The following is a 21,734-nucleotide window of genomic DNA, read 5'->3' as shown; positions in this document are numbered from 1 at the left end:
AAGCAAAACAGAGATATAATAATAATAATCATAATACAGGCTTACATTTCATCTGATAAGGAGACAATTAACTTAGACAGAACAGCATCATAAATCAGCAGACGTTTAATAAGTGTCTTGATAAACATCACAAGGCATTTAATATACATCTATCAAACACTGCTGTCGAGCCGGTAACTGAGTTATGGCTCTGTGCAAGAGAGAATACGTGTTTTTAATAAGTGCCACCAGACACATGCAGAGCCGAGCGATGCGTGTAAGTGCAATCATTGCCTGTTAAAATTTCCCCACAGGAATATTATGTCCATTATAACTGGTTTGATCAATTCACCACTAATAATATGTGTGTTACATTTACAGAGGGTGTGAAAATAATCAGGCACTGACGATTGTCAATATAGAATTGGCAATGGGAAGGCAGTGAGCCCCACCAATCAAATTCTGCTTAAGGCAGAAAAATTGTAAATCTGTAAATTTCACCAGATGTTTAATAAGAGAGAATAGGCACGATTAATGGCCTGCTGGATTTAGAGGTGATCCTTGTGTATTGTTGTCCATTTATTTTAGTATGAGTGAGTTCCATGAATTGCAGCGTATCCTAATCTAATCTTCCTGTCATGTTATCTGATTATCTGACTAAACTGACATGATTTACTGATTTAAACCCATTTGCTCAGACAGGTAGAGTAGGACTCACAGCTCATTTTACATTACACAGCACATTAGGACAGGGTTAAACGAGGAAGTCCCTTGACAGCCTGATATCTAGTCATACTGTGTATTGATTGCTGATCCTGGATTTCTCTAAATCAGGGGCCATAAATGGGGCCACAACCTACACTTGCATATCCATGCACAAATCCTAAATCAGTAAGGTGCATGTTGAAGTCATTCCTTGTTTACTGTTAGCTCTATAACTTTGAGCAAAGCCACATGTCATTGAATATATCTTTTTAAAATTGTTCCTTGTTCAAACATATTGTGTACTTCAAAAAAGCTTAGAAAATAAATAGTCTTACCAGATTGTCGTATTTATTGTTAGTAATATTAGTACCCTATCATTAGTGACTAGTTTATTAAAAAAAAGATTGACAGGACATGGGCACTTCAGGGGCCAGTGTCCTCCCTTGGATTCGCCCGTGTATTGATAAAATGCATCAATCCATCAGATATTTTTTAAATGGATTTTGGACCAGGTCAGTTAGTGTGTAAGCTACAGAACAATTAAAGACAAAGCAGGTGTCAGAGTGGACGAGGATTCTCCACAACCAGGAAACAGTGTTTTATCAAATGAGAATCTTTGGTAAATGAAGCTATTTGTCTGAACGTATAAACCCATTGAAAGGTCCAGAAAATGTATGTCAGTCAAGTATAATGCACCCACACCTACATTTAGATATTTTTTCCCATGTTCATTTTTGGTTTGATTGCTAAAGAGAGGCTGTGTGGACGCGTGTGTTCACAAATCTAAAACCATATGATTGTTTTGAAATGTGAAAAACACGGTTTATTGTTGGTTTTTACAATGGAAACTGAAATGCCGTGCGGCCGCCAGAGCGCGCACTGACCGGCGGTGCGCGCGGCCCGGAGTCGGCGGCTGCCACACGCACGCGGCTCCTCTCAGCAGCAGCAGCTCAGCAGGTTGAACTCAGCAGCAGCTTCTCTGTGTTTACTGACAGAAAACTGTTCATTGTGCTCGGAGCTGAAACTCCACGATCCGAACGGAGGGAGAGAGAAGAATCCGACAAGCAGCGAGAGAGTAACGGGATCTGCAGCTGCAGGTAAGAGAAGAAAACCTCCCTCGGAGCTTTAAAGACTCTGTTACAGCTGATGTGAGGTCAACACATTGTGTGCGTGGACTTTTCTTTGTTTAACTGTTGCTAGAGTAAACAGATGCGATTTGATTTCAAAAGCAGAGCTGTGAAGTCTAAAATAAATAAACTCAATTCATAAACATAACATAGGCATCATGTTGGGCACAATTCGAGCCGAGAGAAGAAAGGTGTCTCACACTTCATTATAGAAACTGCCTCCAGTTCCATTATGATGCAGATGTTGAGCAGCTGTGGTGTCTGTCTGCAGCTCGGCAGCATCAGGTTAAAGGTTCCGGACAGATTCACTTTAAAACGGATCATATTGACTTACAGTACAGGCCCACAGGCTTTAGTGTCAAAGACCTGATCGATGAGATCGATAGGAGGAGGGGTGGGACGACAGCTCAAGTGTGTGTGTGTGTGTGTGTGTGTGTGTGTGTGTGTGTGTGTGTGTGTGTGTGTGTGTGTGTGTGTGTGTGTGTTTGTGTGTGTGTGTGTACGTGTGTGGGTGTTGTGTTTATGTAAAGTCAAAGCATGTTCCTCATACACACACTGTAATGAGGTATTGGCTGCCTGGATGGAAATCAGGGGGGGGGGGGGGACATTTGCATCAGTTGCATTGCCAAATGCAACTGATGCAAATGTCCTCTGTTCTGCAGAGAAAAGATACACAAAGATACACAAAACAGGGTGTGAGTCAATATGAAAGTGGTGATGAAATGGTTTTTATAATCAATTTATTACATATATTCGATTTATACACAATTCTGAACAAGTAAGTGTGATGTTGTAAATGTACGCACCATAGACGGTATGTAAGGATGGACGACATGGCAGCGTCTTGATCACCACCTTGTGGCTGGCTGCAGTATAGGTCATAAATCCCACCTCCTCCCAGTAAGTGGATGAGACAAACTAAAAACTCTCAAAGATGGTTTCTGTCACACTGATGTTTGTTCAAGTGCAAACTTTTCCAGAATTTGGGGTTTAATTAGCTTTTTTAAAACGGGGTGACATGTCATGATTGACAGTAGAGCCTGACTTGCGATTGGTCGAGAGTTTGTATCGGCAGGACCTCAATACTGCAGCTCCATCCCAGCCGCTGCTGCGCAGACTCTGGCTCCAAGTGCACAAAATGGTGGCGTTCATATCCCGGATATTTTGGCTTCATTTCTGGATTGTGGGAGAAAGTTGAGATGAATCGTCCGTCTTTATTTACAGTCTATGGTACCCACAAAGGGTGTAACCTGAACAAGACCGTCACCTTGCAGCTCACCCTTGTGATACATATGTGTTTTATAACCACACTTCACCCAGAGTCTGCTATAAAACTCTCCTAAACAGCTCTGTTTTTCAGGATGTGTGGTATGGACATTGACCTGGACGATGGCGGTTCAGGTGAGGAGGAGAAAGAGGAAGAGTTCTGGGTTGGGGAGGGGGTGAAGATGCTGCCCCCTCCTGTGGCCCACAGCGGGGGCAGTGCACTGGGCAGCCGCAGGGGAAGGTTTGGCTGCGTGGCCTGCGGGGCCGCCCTCGTCCTCTGGAACCTGTGCGTCGTCTTAGCCAGCGCTCTGCTGCTCGCCGTGGTCTTCTCTGTGGTGCTGGTGCCTGCTGTACTGCTGCTCTACGCCGGCTTCCTCTGCCATTCAAGGGTGAGTTGTCAGCACAAATGTGGGCTCGACTCGACAGATATTTCTCTTGTTTAGTTTTTTTCTGTCCTTGAAGTTGTTGACAGCTGCTTCACTGCAGTGCTTTGAGCTCCAAAATTCAGTTTGTACAGTTGCATCTGAGCTGATGTCGTCCCTTGATGATAAACTGGAGGATGCTGGGAGACAGATTCACTGGCAGAGGATCAAGATTATTTTATTACACTCAGGGCAGTGTTTTCTAGTGCCGGTAGCACAGCGAGTCCCAGAGTGCAGTATTTTCTCGGAGCAAAAAGGGATAAAGACTGGAGATAGCTGAGTTCGCTTTTGGACATTTTGAACTGAATAAAAATAAAGCCCATTTTCTCCAACAAGATAGTTCAACACAACTCTATGTAACTTTAGCTGAGTAACAGCGCCCCCTGCAGCCATACGTGGTGATTCATTCTGTTGAGAATTAATTAGGGGGTTTTCATGTAGAAAAAAAAGAAGACTATCAATCACTGACTGCGTAGTCCCACTCACTGAACTGAAACACAACTGAACAATAGATATTACCCATGATCCCCGGCTTCCTGAATCAGAAGAGCTGCCACTGTAACAAACACACCAAACTCTGCTAAGAATTCTTATTTTAAAAGGTTTCCTCACTAGATCACAGAGGTAAACCTGGTTTTTAATAACTTCTCTGTCTTTTTAACTGATCTACAGTTCCTCATTACTCTTGAACTTGCTGGGCCTGATTCTGACAATTTAAGCTGCGACTATCAGTCAGTTCCACACTTCTCCACGGAGATTATACCTGCTCACTAATCAACTGGCAACATTCTCCATATCCCAAGTCAGTGATCAGATCAAACTAATTCTAAAGCTGCAGTTTTGAGGTAAAAAAGTTGCACTAGTGTTGCTTTAAAGGTGTGTTGTGATATTGTCCATTTTGTTAGTAAACTGAACAAACAAACGTTTTTTAATAAATCACCTCAATGTCCAGATTTGTTGCATCCAAAGACAAATAAATAAATCTGTGTGTGTGTGACAAACTATTCTACTGTACGACTGTGGGTATTTGGAACAAATGTAATATCTTTAAAATAGTTAATTATTGAGAGTAAAATACATTTACTTAGTTCTTCTTTGTTTTATTTAGCAAACTATGACTTCCCTGTTTTAATTATTTCCAATAAACAACAACTTTAAATTTGTACCTCATAAACAACTATCACCATGCTGGACATTTCCCTTAGAGCTTTTTAATTGGGGCATCTTTACATGAGTGGTCAAAGCTATAAACCCTTTGACTGTAACGTCCTTGGTTTAATTCCAGCTCGACACTTATCCATGTTTTATTGTCTGTCTCTTCTGGCAAGGGCAAGGCAAAATACAAACCATATTAGAATTAGAGTTGATGAACACATCAACTTGTTGTTATGCAGGTGAAATTGTAAAACATACAGATTCTGATTGCTCAGACTCCAATCAGAGTCCTGCAGGGCACCATTGTTGAATATAATTCCCATCTTTACCTCTCCCCATGTTTCCTTCCCCTTTCTATTTATTTTAATTTCATGTCAGACTAAAGTTTTACCTCTTTGAACAGCAAAGTTGTGTGAGCTGTGAGGAGGCTCCAGCTTTCTGCAGGAAGCTGACAATGTGGGCGAAATGTTAAGAAAACATGTGCAAGGCTGCTATAATGAATATTTTTTATAATAACCTGCATTGATGAACCCACAGAGAATTGTCATCCATCGGCTCCCCTCATTCTACAAAGCATTTCAGTGTATTACAGCTCATTGTTGTCATTTTACACCCTCATAGTTTCTCTCATAGTTTCATTTTCACCTGCAGGAGAGAGCAAAACAGCTCTGATAACCTCACTGTTCTCTGTCTGCTCAACACCTGCAGACAAAGTTATGGCTCTTACACCTGAGAGTCTGAACCACAGTCCAGTTCATGTCTTTGTTACGTTGTTTACATTTGGTCCAATTAGTTCTGGTTTCACGTTGCAATTTAGGGAGCAGAAGAAAGAATTTTGTATAACATAAAGGTCTTGTCGTCATCACCTACGTGGCCTGTGTCTACGCATACTGGACATCGATTGGTTTCTAGACGGGAGCACATCTGACGTCAGCGTGCTGTCAATTCAGCAGGTGGTAGTCTTAATGTTTGAATGGAGAAGAAGAATGAACTGTTTCATTTCATTAATTACGTTTGCACTGCAATATCGTTATGGTACCAGCATCACCAATTTCTGGCATGGTACTAATGCACTAATGCAAATCAAATGAAGTTCCTCATCTTTCAAACATTATGTCATCAGAGAGGTGAAGAAACTGCAAGAAATCCTGCGAGCACCTTTCATACCTGTCATTTTGGTTCAGACTAAACTGATAAGTCCAAAGGTCAGGACCAAACAAGATAATTGTACCCTTAGACACTAACTCGAGCATTCAGCAGCTAAAGAGCCATTTAGGTCCTTCAGGAGTTGGTAGAGACCAAACACAGAGCTACAAGCAGAGAGAACTTTGATCCCACATCCATCAGACAGTCATAACTAAATGTTAAAAGTTCCCTTGTAACTGCTGAAATGTGTAAGCAGACCACTGTTTTCTAACATGTTTGTCATTTCAAGCTAAAAGGTGATAATAGTCAATGTTGTGTTAACAATTGGTTTTCAATGACTCCAAAAGGCCCAAAAATCAGTTGCTGCAGGTTTAGGAGGACAGTGTTCTGCCCCAACACGACAGAGTATTAACAAATCATTGACGCGGAAGAATCTTCACAGTCCCTCCCTTAACTTAACTGTTGGAGTTAAGGCAAGTAATACCATGTCATTTGTGGCGAATGGGGAGATAATCTCTTATTAATATTGGCACCTGAAGCCTTTGTTGAAGAAAACAAGACAATTATAGCCTTCAGGGGAAAGTGTTCTTGGCAGCAAAATTCTTACATCAATACTTGCACCATTCCCTTTAAGCTGTTCAGGCCTATTCCTCGTGTTTGTGATTTTGTAAGTCTGAACAACAAGCCCGTCCAAGAAGATGATGACTAACCTCAAATGTTGAAGCTTGTCAGGATGTGTGTCAGAGACTGTGTGTCTGAGTGATGAGGTGAAGCTGTTTTTTCTGCCACGCGAGCAGCAGTGAAATTAAACACAAATTGAAAACATGCAGACAAACAAAGAAGTGCGTGGGTGCAGCGAGACTGCGACCGTGATTAGGGCAGAGCAAGTGTCACATCAGAGCAAACAGTTTGCAGACGGTGTCTGTCAGAGAGTTTGTCCTATTGTGACGGCGACAGACTGAGCGTGGAGCGAGCGACCCACTGAGAAGACGAGACTGTCGGATTTGTTGCCTGCACCAGCTGTGAACAAACACACTGACAACGCGATGAGGAGGGAAATGGGCTTGGTGGAAGCACACTGTGTGCTTGAGGGAAGTGTGTGTTTGTATGTTAAACACTACTGTTGCTAGGGTACATTTGTAGGTGGTGAAGTTCCTTTTGAAAAAGCGTACAATGGAACATCATCAAGCCAAAGAGTTTCAAATGCAGCTAAATCATTTTGAGTGTGTCTGAGTGTGATTGTGAGTTTGACAAAGGGATTATGTGCTTTTACTTTATGTGACTGTGTGTGTTTGTGTGCTTATGCCTGTGTGTGTGTGTTTGTGTGTGTAACCTTGTAACATGCACTTTTAAGGATGTCTGCTAACAACTCTGATCTCACTCCTCACACTCTCCCATCTACCCTTACTTGCTGTCTTCTCTTCCCGCCTCTTTCTTTTGACTTTTTTGTCTCTTCTTCCATTCACACTTCTTCCCGCCGTCACAGGTGATTGACAGCTCAGAGTACTGACAGCTCTGAGCCACTATTTATCTGAACCAGAGGGACGATGGGAGAAACTCTGTCACACCCCACTAACCACGTGGTCACACTTCTTTACCCGAGCTAAACCTATGCAATGCACACGCGCGCACACACACACACACACACACACACACACACACACACACACACACACACACACACACACACACACACACACACACACACACAAACACACAAATTATATCCACCCAGTGACAGATTCTACCCATTTGCGTTTTGACAGAGGATAAACTACTCCTGCTGAAACCGAAACGCTCATTACTCTCTCTTACGTTCCCCTCTGTTTGTTTTTGTAGATCCTTGACGCCCCCTCCGCCATCTGCCGTTACCTTGACGACAACAGCTGCTCCGCCCTCATCATCCTGGGCTTTGTGATGATGTCGCCTCTTGTGGTTGTGGCAGCCGCGGTCTTCTGCGGCCTGTTCCGGAGGTTTCGACTCCTGCTCCTCATTCAGCCGATCACACGTGCCCGGTACAGAGGGCGCCTGGTGGACTGGGCAGGCAGCGTCCACGCCTGGGTCTGAGGCTCGAACGCAACAGTCAGAAAAGATCAGGAAAGGTAGATCAGTGTGCTGTCACCCGGAGAGAAACATCATTAGGAAGAACTTAGAATATATTGCAGTTATAAGTCATAAGCTTCTTTCAGACATGGAGTGAATTCAGTAGATGACTGTCTGAGCGAGAACCCCCAGAGTTTCTGCAGACTTTATCCAGCCATTCCCCTTGTATAAAGTTGGCAGAAACTCCGGAGTAGTGAGAACACAGCAGGAGAACCTCCACAGGATTCACTGCCAGTGTGGGGGGGTGGTTGATGATGTTTCTAACACACAAGAGAACATCGAAAGAAAACATCTGCGTATGGAAAAGTGGAGCCACTCATGTAGAGGACACTGACAAAGATAAGAGGGTCTGTGGTGAAAGATGCTGGTATCGATATGCTGTAAACAAAAACATCTCTGTAGCAGAATCAATATGTTAGATCCTGCCTCTGTCTGCACCCCTCTCCTGAATCCTGCAGAGCTTTGTGGCTGTTGTGAACGTGTCTGAGTGAATCTCCCGCTGTGTTGTGCATGTGTGAAAGGAAACCTCTGGAGAATGTCCGGACCCAAATCTGTTTTGTTCCCTTAAAGGACATGTCTAAAAACGGCTATAGACAATTGATTCTCTCTGAAGCATGTGATCTGTTTTTGGCTGCCAGAAACATTAGATGGTAGGTTCTTAAAGAATAGAATTCCCTGTGGGGCTACGCCAAACTCTGAAAACAGAACGAATGATGTAAAATGTTTGACAAAAAGCAGCATATGAGGACTTTAATATCGTCTGTGAGGTAAATTAAATAGACAATGATGTTTGTAATCTATCAAATTTATCGGATGTAGCATCTTGTGGAATGGGGCGGGTGCATATGAAACTTAATTTAAAGTGTGTTTTTCTCTTTAGATCGTTTTGTGCCATCAAAACCCAGCCTTCCCTTTACCATAAAAACGACAGAGGCTGACAGTGTGACTACGTAATGGCTGTCGAGTGGGAACCAGGTGTTGAAGAGGGATTTGAATTATCAGACCAGGAGCTCGTTCTCTGCCTCTTTGCTTTCAGGTCATTTAAATTCATCAGTAGCACAGAACTGCTCATCCTTTTTATCACTGTGTCCCCCGCTCTGTAATTACGTGTTCAGGTTTGAGGTTTCGTCTCTCAGCAAAAAAAGCCTTGCATCATATTTTAAGAGAAGCACTCATTCAAAATCCCGTGCCATTCTTATCATGTTGAGATGTATTTATTTATTTGTGTTATCTGTTAAAGTCATGTTGTTTATCCTCAGTTGGTTGTTATAATTGAAGCAATGCATCTCTGTTGTTTCCACTGTGAAAGAGAATTGTAAAGGAAAAACTGATTTATTTCTTTTCATTTTTGCCAGGTTGTAAATACAACAGCTAAAATAACGTTTTGGAGAAAATTACAGCTGCTAATATAAATTGATTGTTTTGTTTTCAGGGTTGTCATGAAAAACAGCAACATGTTGCCGTGTTCAGACCTTCCATCAATAAAAAAAGGACCTTTTTTCCGTCAGTGTCTGTTTTGTGTTGTTGACCTGTTAATGAGGGTTTGATGATGAGAGCAGAGTCAGTTGCTCAGGAGGTAAAGCGGGCCGTCCACTAAACAGAAGGTTGATGGTCTGATCACCTGGCTGCTTCAGTTTGCACGCGGAAGCATCCTTGGTCAAGACGTTTAAGACACCATGATGTGTGAATGATAGAATGCTGCATATAGAAGCTCTGTATAAATGTGTGAATGGGTGACATGTAGTGTTAAGTGCTTTGAGTGGTTTATAAAACTCTAAGGGAGAAAGACCCAGACTGAACCAGACCCTGAGTCTCCTCAGCCACAGTTCACCTTCTGTCATTAGTTTGGTACAATTAGCTCCTTAAAGGAAAATGCCACCTCTGATTATACAGTTGTCCTGTCTGTGCTGGTGAGGAATGCAGTCCATTAAAGCAGCTCAGCAGTGTTCATGTTGACAGATACATCTCCTCTGTCCTGCTCACAGAGCCTGAAGGGTCGGTGTGTCTGCTCACACTGTTTTCAGACATGATAATGTCCGGAGAATTGGGTCCGAAATTATCTCCGGAGTTTGCCTTTCACACATGCACAATGCAGCAGGAGATCTCTCCACTCAGACATGTTCACAACCAGAGTTCAGTGCAAGATACACAAATTGTACTGGCTGGCTCTATCATTTACTTTCATTCAGACATGCAGTGCTGCTGTGCTGCTTTACCTGTCTCCTCACTATGTGACTCTGGGTATGTCCTCCTCTGTCTGTCGACTGTGCGATGTGAGGAAGGTGAAATGTAGCTTAACCTCAGAAATGTATTTATTATTATTGTTGAAAAGGAACATTGTCTTATTATGTGAGTCACTTCTATCTATTCAACATTATAATGTTTCCATTCGTTCTCACTGTGTTCGAGAAAACAGTGTCAAAAAATAAACAAAACCAAATAACTTGAAAAATTCTGAATCCATGTAAGTGATCATGAAAGTTAACAACCAATGTTTTATGACTCAGTAATGTTGTACATTAACCATTACAATGTATCCATACCAGTGTGTGATTGAATATTAGTAAATAAGACTAAGATGTTCTAGCAGCTCCGTCAGGTGTCACTGGGCATGTCAGCATTGTCACGGTGACAATACAAATATGCTAATGTTAATCACGTGCCATCCTAGTTCAATGTGTTAGCATGCTAATATCTGTTAGTTATCATTGATACAAGATGCAGGTGAAGTGGATGAAAATGCCTTTTGAAGGAACCTAGCCATAAACCATTCTGCGATCTAAGATATTCTGATAATGATGGCATTAAATAAAAAGTCAAGGACCAACAAAGCCATTTCAATTCATCGTGACACCAACACAAATGTGGGTATAAAAAGTCAGAGTGATCCATTAAATGGTTTTTGAGATATTGCAGTCTGGACAAAAACGGTGGAACCTTTTTAGTGAAACTAAAGTGTAAAAACCTTTTTTCGTAATAATGCAGTGAAGTGAGTGACAAATACGAATCCAGTCCAATTTGAAATATAATGATATCCTTTTGATGAAATACCTCACTGACTCTTTAAAGCCTGAATCCATTAGTGGGAGGCTCCTTCCAGCTGCTCTCACCAGGTCCACACCTTTTTCAATAGAGCGATGAAAATGTGGGTTTCACTACTGTTAGAGTGGACTCTTTAATGGATGCTTCTGTCTGCATGAGGACCACTTAAAAAGAAGTCATTTAGACAGTCATTCCAACCGGTCCCATCAATGAGGAAAATGCTGTAAGGGGCTGACTGGAAAGGTTATCAAAGGCATTAATATTCATGAACTATTATCTCTAATATCTACTTCAAATATGAGCTGACTTATGCAAACCACTTTTCAGTTTTAATGGTGTAACCTGATTTAGTAAAGCACTGGTTTGAATTTATGAGGAATTTATGGATAGCAAATGTAACTCAATCCATGGATACAGCTCCCATATTTAATGTGCATGTAAGCACCCTCAACTTAGATGAGATTTTAGCACACAACGTTGAGCCAAAATAATGAAAACCTCATCAGTGTCTTGAAGGGGAATTCCAGTCCTTTTCAACCTGGGCTCCATGAAAATAAATGTGGGTGTGCAAATGAATGTGACAAACAGAAACTTTTGGAATCGATCAAGTAGATCGCCTCACAACACAGCGACTACAATTTAATCCTATAGGGCAACTGCGACAGTCCACAAAATGTTCACTAAAAGTGTCTTTTTTTAACCAATAAAAGACTAAAAGTTTAGTGTGGGTCTTTGATAAGAGTCACACTCTCAAGTCTCAAGACACTTGGGTTGTTGCAGGAAGACGGGGGCGGAAACGTGAGTGAGAGTTAGGGAGAGGAGTTTGGATTTTCCAGAAACTATTATTGTTGAATCCGATGTAGACAATATTGATGAAGTATGTTGCTTTTATGGCTGTCCCTACTAGCCGGGGTATACTGACAAAGAGCTCTTATAAATTGAAGAAAGAATGAGGAGAGCGAGAGAGGCAACAAGCGGAGGAGGGACAACGAGCTGCTGCACAGTTGAGAGTGCTTTTTGACCTTTTGTTAAGTGAGACAAACTCTCTACTTCGCCAGTATCTTAGCAATGACGCAGAACAACTATTTGACCTTTTTATTGGTGAAAAGCTTTTAGTGGACATTTTGTGGACTGTCACGGTTGCCCCATTGGATTACATTGTAGTCACTGACACCTTGTCGCAGATGCCAGGGGATCACATCTGCTGGACTGATTTTTAAAGTTTTTAGGTGACCCTCATTTACACAAACCCATTTATAAACAGAGGGCCCAGGCTGGAAAAAAATTAAACATAATTGATACAATTGCTGTTTAAGTGAGCTCTGTTTCAATTCACAGATAAATGTAATCACATTAAAAAAAAATCTTTGGCACATTTTATCAGTCCCTCTTCATTACCGATAATGTCAACAAGAAAAGTAGGTTTGTTAATTGACAAAGGAACATTGACAATTACACACTGTCAACAAATTAATCGCCAGGATTACAGAAGCCAGAAGCGCTGATCTCCATCTTGTCAACCAACACACGAAAACCAAACACGGGTTTCTGCAGCACGCAGCAGGATTAGCTGATGATGATGTTAGCTGCCAGCAGTGGTGTGAGCTGCAGCTGTAGTTTAGTCTTTTTTATAGATGCAGCAGTGAATTAGTTTTTGACCCTGCTTCTCTGTATCCTCAAATCCTGCAATTTTCTTCTCAATATCCTTCCACCTGAATGCTACTTCAAGACTTAGCTGTCATTGTCTCTATCTAAGGCAATAAAAAATAAAAGCATGCTGCTTTTCTAGGTGAAGCCACTGAAGGTTGAAATATATTGTGGCTGCAAAACGGACACTGTGCACTTAACATTTAATCTGTCTCTATGGCAGCAGGCAAGTGGGTTTAATGTGTGCAAGTAAGTGACGTCCCATTGCTTATGATGTATGTGGTTGTTTGTTTTTGTGCCTGCACTCTGTATCCAATATGATAAGAATATGTGTTGGAACTGCACCCAGTGTGTGCCTCTTTTTTTATCGGCACGAGTGGCCGAGCAAATAGCCACCGTGTTAGTACACAGATGTTCACCGGCACGAGTGAACGAGCAAATTCAGATTTCTCATTTTATCCACACATCCCGTCGCGGGCAACTGCAGGTGATAAAGCTTGGGAATGCAGGGGGATAATTACTAACAGGCAGTGAGGCGCGCTGCCTAGAAGAGCACACAACGCTTCCAGGATGAGACGGGGGTGTGGAGAGGGGGGAAGGCTTTTAATTGGCATAATGAACCTTTTGTCATATAGGGTTGATCTGTACACACTCGTCCAATTAGCCACTGCCAAGTTAGGAGGTGTGGAAATCCCCCAGGGCTCTGGATGTTAGTGGGTATCACAAGCTGGAGATGGCAGTTCAGTCAGCTCCCAACACAGACTCACTAAACTCTGCTCAGTGATGCAGGAAGAGGCTACATCTCAGGTCATAGTCATAGTAACGAGGGTTTATAAGTTTGAGGTAGTACACAAAGAACTAGAATGGCACTAGAGCGCATACCTCTGCCAAGGCCTAATAAATAATGTCATGTTTGTTTGGGCACAGCTCTAAAACAATTGAAGACTCATACAAACTGTGGATTCCCCACTGAATCCACATGATCTTAACTACAAATTGGTTTTGATCACTGGTTTGTAACCCAATCTTTTACTGTATAGTGGCTGAAAAATTCTACCTCCCTATGAAACCACATTTAAATCCACAAAAACTAGATGTTTTACTTGATCCAGACCAAATTGCACTCATCAGAATTTATTCATCAAGATCCATAAATTGATTGCTCCCTGGGAAATCTGTGAAAATATATTTTAAAAGATTTTTTTTTAAAACACCTCACAATTTTAAAGGGGAAAAAATCCTAGATCCATCTTTCTGGTCAAATTAACAACATGTTATTTTTCATATAGGGACAACAGGTGATTATCACAAGGCCCCAGATTTACATGCGTCCCAAAGGACCCAGGTTCCCTGTGTGGCTGTGGTTTGTGTGTTAAATGAGTTATTGATTCAAACAAACTGAATGTGACCCTCAAATGCCCTTGTTGGTAGTACACTTTTTTTTATTACAGCTGTGGATTGATTTGTGATTTTTGGTGCATGGTGCATGATCTTAAATACATAATTTATTTTAAAAATCTAATCAAACCTGAGTATGACCGTCACAGTACCTTGGATGATATTGGAGAAGGACGCTCTTTTCCCCTTCGGAATGAATTGTAATAACTTGTGCGATTAGTTAACTTTTCATCTAATGCCATTACCCAAAGATTTTCTCTAACCCGTATCCTCTGAGGGTCGTGGGAGGGCTGGAACAAATCCCAGCGGACATCGAGCGAGACACATGACAAACCCTTGACAGGTCGCCAGCGTATCACAGGTCTAACACCTTCAACAAGTCACATTTTTTATTCATCCATTGCTTTGTTCTCTACTGTGTCCCTTTGCTGCACTTTATGTTTAGTGCCAAATAGCAAATGCAGGATAACAGGCTATGCTTAGCTAAGATGGAGAATGTGGCTACGTGCAGCTACATGTGTGATTTCTAGTTGAAAGGTTGTATAATACAATCTCCTACTGGTTAGAATGAAAGCTCCATCTCTTTTTTAGGTTAGAGAGGTAATCATGGTAATCATGTTCAGTGCTTAGAATCAGTGTATTCTGTATCACAAAGTGTGCTCACAATCAGAGGCAATCATTAGAATGCTTTCACAGCCCCTGCGTGTGTGTCTGTCTGATGTGTGACTCTCACACTGGCTGCAGAAAATGTGCACATTGTTTTGGACGAAGCTCGAACATTTTAAGTCTGTATCACAGAATATCACAATCAGAGGGAATAAAGAAAACAGAACCAACGTGATTACCTATCACCATTTATGAATTTGTCTCATCTGTTCCCTCTCTCTCTTTCTCTTGTGAAAATGAATCTTTCCTGTGAGGCATTTACATCAGACTCCCTCAATCCATTTTGCACTCTTGTACTCTTCCCTATCTCTCTCTCTCTCTGCCTCTCTCAGGCACACTCAGGCTATTGTTGCAAGAAAGCTCTTGCTTTTTCTCAGAAAATGACAGCCCTCGCACCATCCCATCTACCATTTACTATATAATTCCTCCTTCTATACCTTCCTGTCCTTCACATGTTGCCGTTCTGTTTCTCTTACTTGAGGAAGAAATGTTGTGTCTTTATTGTTTGTCCATGTGTACATTTGTTTCTTTTAGTTTTTCCAAAATCTTTTCACTTCCTTTCCATTTTTTAAACGTAGACATGTCGGCTAAAAACACCTCTAGTGTTTCTAACATTTAAGATAAGATAATCACTGCAGGATATTGCCCTATAGATGTTAGTGTTTTATCTATACTATACTATTTTCTAGGGTTTTATTTATTCAATAATAATAATAATAATACTACTAGGTTTTTATTTTTATATTCTTTTAAAGAGCTTGGATGTTACTTCATACTGTATTTTGAGTGCATGTATTTTTTCTTATTTACTTTTAGGGAAGCTTGCTAAAAATATAAATTTAGAATTTAATACATTCAGAGAATTATCTCAACTTTAACCTCTGCCAAATGGATAAGCACACAATTTTGATTGATGGTTCTTATGTGACCTGCTCCTCTTTTACACCTAAATTAGTGGATATATGCAGGTTTTTTAAACACAGGTGAATCCGCCTTAAGAAAAAGCCATTTACTCATCCAGCGAGTCATGTTCGTCGTCACGAAAACAACCCACTGCAATCAAACGTGTCCGAAACCAGTGCAGCAGTAACCAACGAAATTGGAAGTGGGAAACACCACACACAAGAAGAAATCACCATGGAGACCAGTGACAATGTTACAGTGGTTACAATTATATTTATCTTACTTTAGTCCCTCTTTCAATTTCACTGGAAAACGTCAGCGTCAGCATCTCGACTGCCAAAATACAGAAGAAGACTGATTTTCCTCTGCGACACCATGAGGTTGACATTTGTGGCTCAGAGTGAAATATCTGTAGATTTATTAGCTGGCTCATGATGAAATTTGTGTATCGTTCAGGATGAATCCTGATCAGCCTGTATATTTTCATCTAGAGCCATATGTTGAGTTTAATTTTGTTATTTAGTTAATTTAGTTTGCTGTTATTTTCCATATTTAAAAGATCAATGTTGGCTCTCTTTTCACAACTGCTGTCGAGTGTGGTTCTTCAGAACATCTATAAACAGTCTTGTCCTCTGATGAGCTACCTTGAATGAAATAGATCTTTTCCAGCACATCCTGACTTTAAGTTTTGTTTGAATGTCTGCAGGTTCTCTTGCTATTGTTTTCTTTGATTTTTTAATGTTCCACCATGTCAGTAAGACAATTAATGCTTCTCCCTCTGATTTTTCCAAATTAACCCGTGTGCACAGTAGTTCTGCCCCTTTCTCAGCCGCGCTCCATCTCTTATTACCTCCCCACCTGGGAGAAGAGGATAGCTCCCACTATTACACATTATCTCTCCTCCTCTCCTCCAGCTTTTCTCTCATTACACTCCTTTCAGTTCACGTCTTTGCCCGAGTGCTGCCCATGTCCTCCCTCGTTGTTCCTATTTTTGGAAAATTAAAAATCCATTTTCCATCGTTTTTGCTCTTGTCTCATCACAGCTTCTACCCCATCTCCTGTGGATGCAGGGTGAAAAGAGGAGTTGACAAAGGCTTTTCACAAACACTCATTCCCTCCTCTGCAGGAGACCGGAATCAGTCAGGATTTCAACTCACAGGGTCACTCAGGCCATAATACACATAACACAGAGACGGAAAATAATCTTTGTGCTGTTTGGTCGCAAATAGTGAAACCTGCATGTATCACTGCAGGTCTGAATGTACAACTGGATTATCCTCTACTTCATGCTGTTCTGACACTGGTGAAAATGTCTCCTTAATTAATCATCAGTAGATGGAAGGACGGATGGACGGAAGGAAGGACGGAAGGAAGGAAGGAAGGAAGGAAGGAAGGAAGGAAGGAAGGAAGGAAGGAAGGATGGATGGATGGATGGATAGATTTGTTCTGGACTGAAAGGGTTGAGGAGAAGTGAAATGTAATTTCTGCTGCTCTGGACTTTTCCTGGAGTTCTTTGATTTAGTTATAGACCCACATAATGAATCTGATGACAGCGGTGATGAGGAGATTCTGGTGTGATTACATAACCATAATCCCATCACCCATCCCAAGAACCGCTGTGCAGTGCCAGTTTGCCACAGGAGATCAGATCATAGGATTAATTTAACGATTGGTTTGTCAAAGTAAAGGGAACCTGGAGTTTAAGTAGCCGTCACTGTGTCACTGTGTCTCAAAGAACTAATTTAGTCCAATTCTTAGAGCCTTATTGTACATCAGTGCCAGTGTGACGCAAGTGTCTGCCTGTTTCAGACGGATGCAACGGTCTTTTTCCCCTCCAGTGTCTAACTCAAATAGAAAACTCGCTTCAAGCTCGAAAAACATTCATGCTTTTGACCAACAAAAGCCTGGTGTGACGTAAGAAGCCACAATGTTCACTTTCATTGTAGGGACACATTATCAAGATAGTAGTATGCAACTACATCAGCAGGTGCCCGACGAACGTACACTGTGCTTGATGGTCTGATGATCACACACAAAGTGAAACGGTTTCCTCTGCAGAGAAGTGTTTTCTCTTTCACAAATTCTCCCTTATGTTTGCAGTTTACCAACGTGTAACCAGTGCACCTGGCGTTTGAATGGGATGGCAGATGGCACCCCGATGTGTTTAATGTATGTTCCACCCAAAACACACCTATGATTAAACATTTGAAACATGCACCTGGTGCAATGACCCAATTTTTCTGTCTTTAAACTAGAAAAAGTACAATTGGATGAAGAATAAATCAGGACGCTTTTACACATACTTTGTTTGGTCCGGACCTTCTGACTTTCAGTTTAGTCTGAACCAAACTAACAGGTGTGAAAGGTGCCTCCAACCAAAAGAGGTGGTATCGGTTCAGACCTAAAGAAACATGCTATATATAGGATTGCTTGTAGCCTTCACCTCCTAGGATTTAATGTTTGAATGATGCCTTCATTTTGCTGGTATAATTCCATAATGATATTACAGTGGCAACTAAATTAACAAAGTAAACAGATTCATTCATTTTCTCCATTCGAAAGGAAAGACTTTTAAGCCGTCGTGAAGGGGGGAGCCGGAGCTAATTCCAGCTGACAGTGGGCAAGAGGCGGGGTACCCCCTGGACCGCATGTCGCAGACCTCCAGTTAAACTACTGAACCCTTCATGGACCAATGGAAGACCATGAAATCACCACTCAATCTAGGTCATAGTTTTAATTCGTTCAGGTGAGTAAACGGACAGACAGACCGACGGACAGAAAGACAGATTCCTTCATTTAAAGTTAGAAGTAACTATGTTTTTGCTTGTTCAGAAAGTGTATGTCAGTAGCGTTGTTGTACAAAATGTCCGGATAAAAGAATGGATTATTTTCACAAACTCACGGAGAGCTCGATTTATCAGCTATAGACTGAAAAGGACACATTCCTGCAGGATGCCTCAACAAACCGCAAGATTTAAACATTTGCAGACTATTTAATAATTTTTCTAATTTGACAAAGATCTGACTGAACGTTTCCCAGTAATAGACGATGCTTCCAGCTGTCACTGACATTTAGACTCATAGGGAACGTCAGACGTGTTCTTCTGAAAGATGTTTCTTTGGGGGTTACACACACAGAGGGAAATGACACACTGTCAGATATGGTGAAACAGAACAGTTGTGTTCAAAATTCCTGAGATCATGTAGTGGGCTGCAGTCTGTGTGAGGGAATCAAACCATAACTGATAATGTCCCATTATAGGCGAGATTTAAGTATAAAGTTAAGAAAGATATATAATAATAAAAAAACAGTTATCCCCCCGCAATTTACAGTTTGTCATATAACCTTTCAATGTCTTTTGAATTAATTAAACATTGAAAATTAAAGTTGCAGGTCTGACTCATGGCTCAGAAGCTAATGACCTAAAAGACATGGCGGCTTCACCTGCGAGTGCAAGCTACCGAAAATGAAGCACATGTGTAAATTAGTTTGTACTCGTGAGTCCTCTACACCTCTTTGTCTTCCTGAGATATTTATAATCTTTTTGCGTTTTTGCATCTGTTGCATGTTAGAAACGTCATCAAAACTTCACATTGAGACATGCCTGCACATTCCTGCACTGACAGAGGAACAGAGCTGCTGCTGTTCGATTACGTTCCTCAGGGATCCCCTCACTCTCCTGTCTGTTCCTGGTCTAACGGTGAATACTGGATTACAGTACAGACCTATCTGAGGTTAAAAGAAAAGGTTAATGTACATTCCAATTTACATGAAAACATTAAAGGGGTTGAAAAAAGCATTGAATGGTAAAAAAAGAACTAATCCTACTGTTCACTTGTGTTATTGAATTCATTATTCACATTACTTATTGATTAAAGAACAAGAAGGCATCAAGATTTAGGGATTTAATTAGACTTGATTTACATTATATGAGGTGACACTGTTTAAAGTCCATGAGAAACAGATGTCAGAGTGATATGTGTTTCCGTTAAAAACACAAATCTATGGAGAGAGTTGATATTGATTGGTGTTGACTGTAGTCAACAGCACTGAATGTATGTTTGTTCCTTTCCCACGGTAGAGTTGGCAGTAACTTCAGCTCAAGTCACAACGACAGGATGCTCTCTGCTGTTGAGGACTTAGTTCTTAAACCACCACTGTCGCCTACGCCTGCAGATCTAACCAATGAATCAGAGAGCACACGTCCCTGTGTGCCGGTCGGTAAATAGCTGAATTTATAGTCAGAAGAAATTCAAGAAAGTGTCTGATGAGACGTCCCTGACTGCAGGATGAGTCATCAAACAGTGGAAACACTTTTACAGGAAGAGAAAAGACAGCAGTTTACTACCTTTTCTTTCTAATGTTGTATATTTCTTTTTTATGGGGCTTTTAAGGGGTTTCTTTTCATCACTGTTGTTTTTCTATAAATGAAAGTGGGATCTCTTTTTCATTAAATCGACTGCAGGAAGATTGAAGTTATTTTTAAAGTAAAGAATGAACTCAGTTTGCTGGAGCTTGTGGTGGAAACATCTCTTTGCTCTTGTCGTCGTGTGGTCAGCAGTTCTCTTAGATTTGGATAAACACATTGTAAAAAGACATGTGTTTACAGTCCACATGCAGCTGTCTGAATGTGAACCACTTTATTGTTCTTCTTTCATTTTCTTACATTTAACCACTAGAAACATGAATGAAATCAAGTGTTAAACAAGCAAATAGATTGTAATTATATTATTATGTTATTTATTTGACCACATTAGTGATGTCGCTCTGGGAATGAAAATGTCTGTCTCCGAGGGTCTGAGAGAGAAAGATTTTGTACAGACAACTGGGGTCCACTGAGGATGGACCTTAAGGGATTATGATGATCCCCTGACTTTTCCTTGAGGTTTCCTTGAGGTTACCATGAGGTTTAGTCTAAACATGAAACATAAAGTGTGACCATTTCACTCTTTATCCAGCTCCATCATCAACATTTGAATCTGTCGAGTAATTTGATCTATGAATTAGACTTTGACTTTGGCCACACCGATTCCTGACCACACACTGTAAACAAAGATGGGATACTTGTCTTCTTCTCACTATCTAGAAATGAAGCCAAATTATTCCAGCTGTCAGATATGATGTTTCACAGATTATTTTTATATAATCAGACACCTAATAAAATCAACCTTGTTGGAAAAGTTAGAACTACCTAAAATGACAGAAACCATCTTTGAGAAAAATTTGTGTGTGTCGCTTATTTTAACTTTAGTTTGGCCAATGCCCCATCGACTAACGTGGAGGGTTCGTTATACTGCAGCCAGCCACCAGGGGCGATTTAGACAGTTTTCCACTTTTTGGAATCATTCATTTCTTCAATCTTTACATAGCCTACTGTCTCTGTTCCTGACTTATCTCTGATTTAAGCCTTGCCACTTGGAATAACTTGACACTCTCTCCAATCCAAAATATAAATAACATTTGTGAAAATATTTATAATTTATAAGAGTGTGAGGGCCACTGGCAGTGCCGACCTGCAGACAGACACATAATTACATTTAAAAGATGACAGCTGGGTGTTGACACAGTTTAGTAAAAAGGTGCAGTGTTTAAATCAAACCAAAGATTTAAAAGTGTGTGTGGCTCTGGTGTGTTGTGCGGCCCACAATCAAAAATAATTAAGTTAAGTCACGGCTCTGTGTAAACAATCTAAGACCAGAAACATGTTAACGTGCGGGAACATGATCTGAAGAAAAAATCTAATTTGATTATAATTAACCACAGGTATGCTTCACTCACGTCAGTGTTCCCCACCTTCAGGAATCTCACTGAGTGTGTGTGTGTGTGTGTGTGTGTGTGTGTGTGTGTGTGTGTGTGTGTGTGTGTGTGTGTGTGTGTGTGTGTGTGTGTGTGTGTGTGTGTGTGTGCGCAGGAGCTGGGAAAATATGGCCTTATTCTAGCAGCACTCATCAAACACATCACACATAGACAATGAGAGAGTGAGAATAAAAAGAGATGAGAAGATGAGAGAAGTGGAAACACACAGTTTACTGAACAAACACCTGTAACGACAAATAATGTATTGTAAACGCAGTCAGACTTCAAGACCTCAACTATTGGTTGAAACTTTTAACTTTACTGATAACTTTTTTAATATGAATCAATAATTTACGAGACTTTTGGTGACCTTTTACA

At 40.9% G+C, this 21,734-nt stretch overlaps 2 protein-coding genes across 2 annotated transcripts in view; both read left to right on the top strand.

Moving 5' to 3' along the window:
* Window positions 1–21,734, top strand: part of LOC117761837 (olfactory receptor class A-like protein 4) — a 946,130-nt gene that overhangs the window by 891,137 nt on the left and 33,259 nt on the right. The window lies entirely within an intron of this gene.
* LOC117761856 (transmembrane protein 88) lies at window positions 1,571–21,420 on the top strand. The gene is made up of 6 exons (XM_034586154.1): window positions 1,571–1,781; window positions 3,172–3,466; window positions 7,640–7,896; window positions 7,938–8,139; window positions 9,259–9,261; window positions 21,373–21,420. The coding sequence occupies exons 2-3, from the start codon at window positions 3,173–3,175 to the stop codon at window positions 7,865–7,867; spliced, it is 522 nt and encodes a 173-aa protein (XP_034442045.1). The 5' UTR covers window positions 1,571–1,781; window position 3,172; the 3' UTR covers window positions 7,868–7,896; window positions 7,938–8,139; window positions 9,259–9,261; window positions 21,373–21,420.

Source organism: Hippoglossus hippoglossus, chromosome 5 (assembly GCF_009819705.1).
Source record: "Hippoglossus hippoglossus isolate fHipHip1 chromosome 5, fHipHip1.pri, whole genome shotgun sequence".
In the NCBI taxonomy this organism is placed as follows: Eukaryota; Metazoa; Chordata; class Actinopteri; order Pleuronectiformes; family Pleuronectidae; genus Hippoglossus; species Hippoglossus hippoglossus.
Note: the sequence above shows the minus strand (reverse complement) of the source record. Positions and strands in the feature narration are given on the sequence as shown.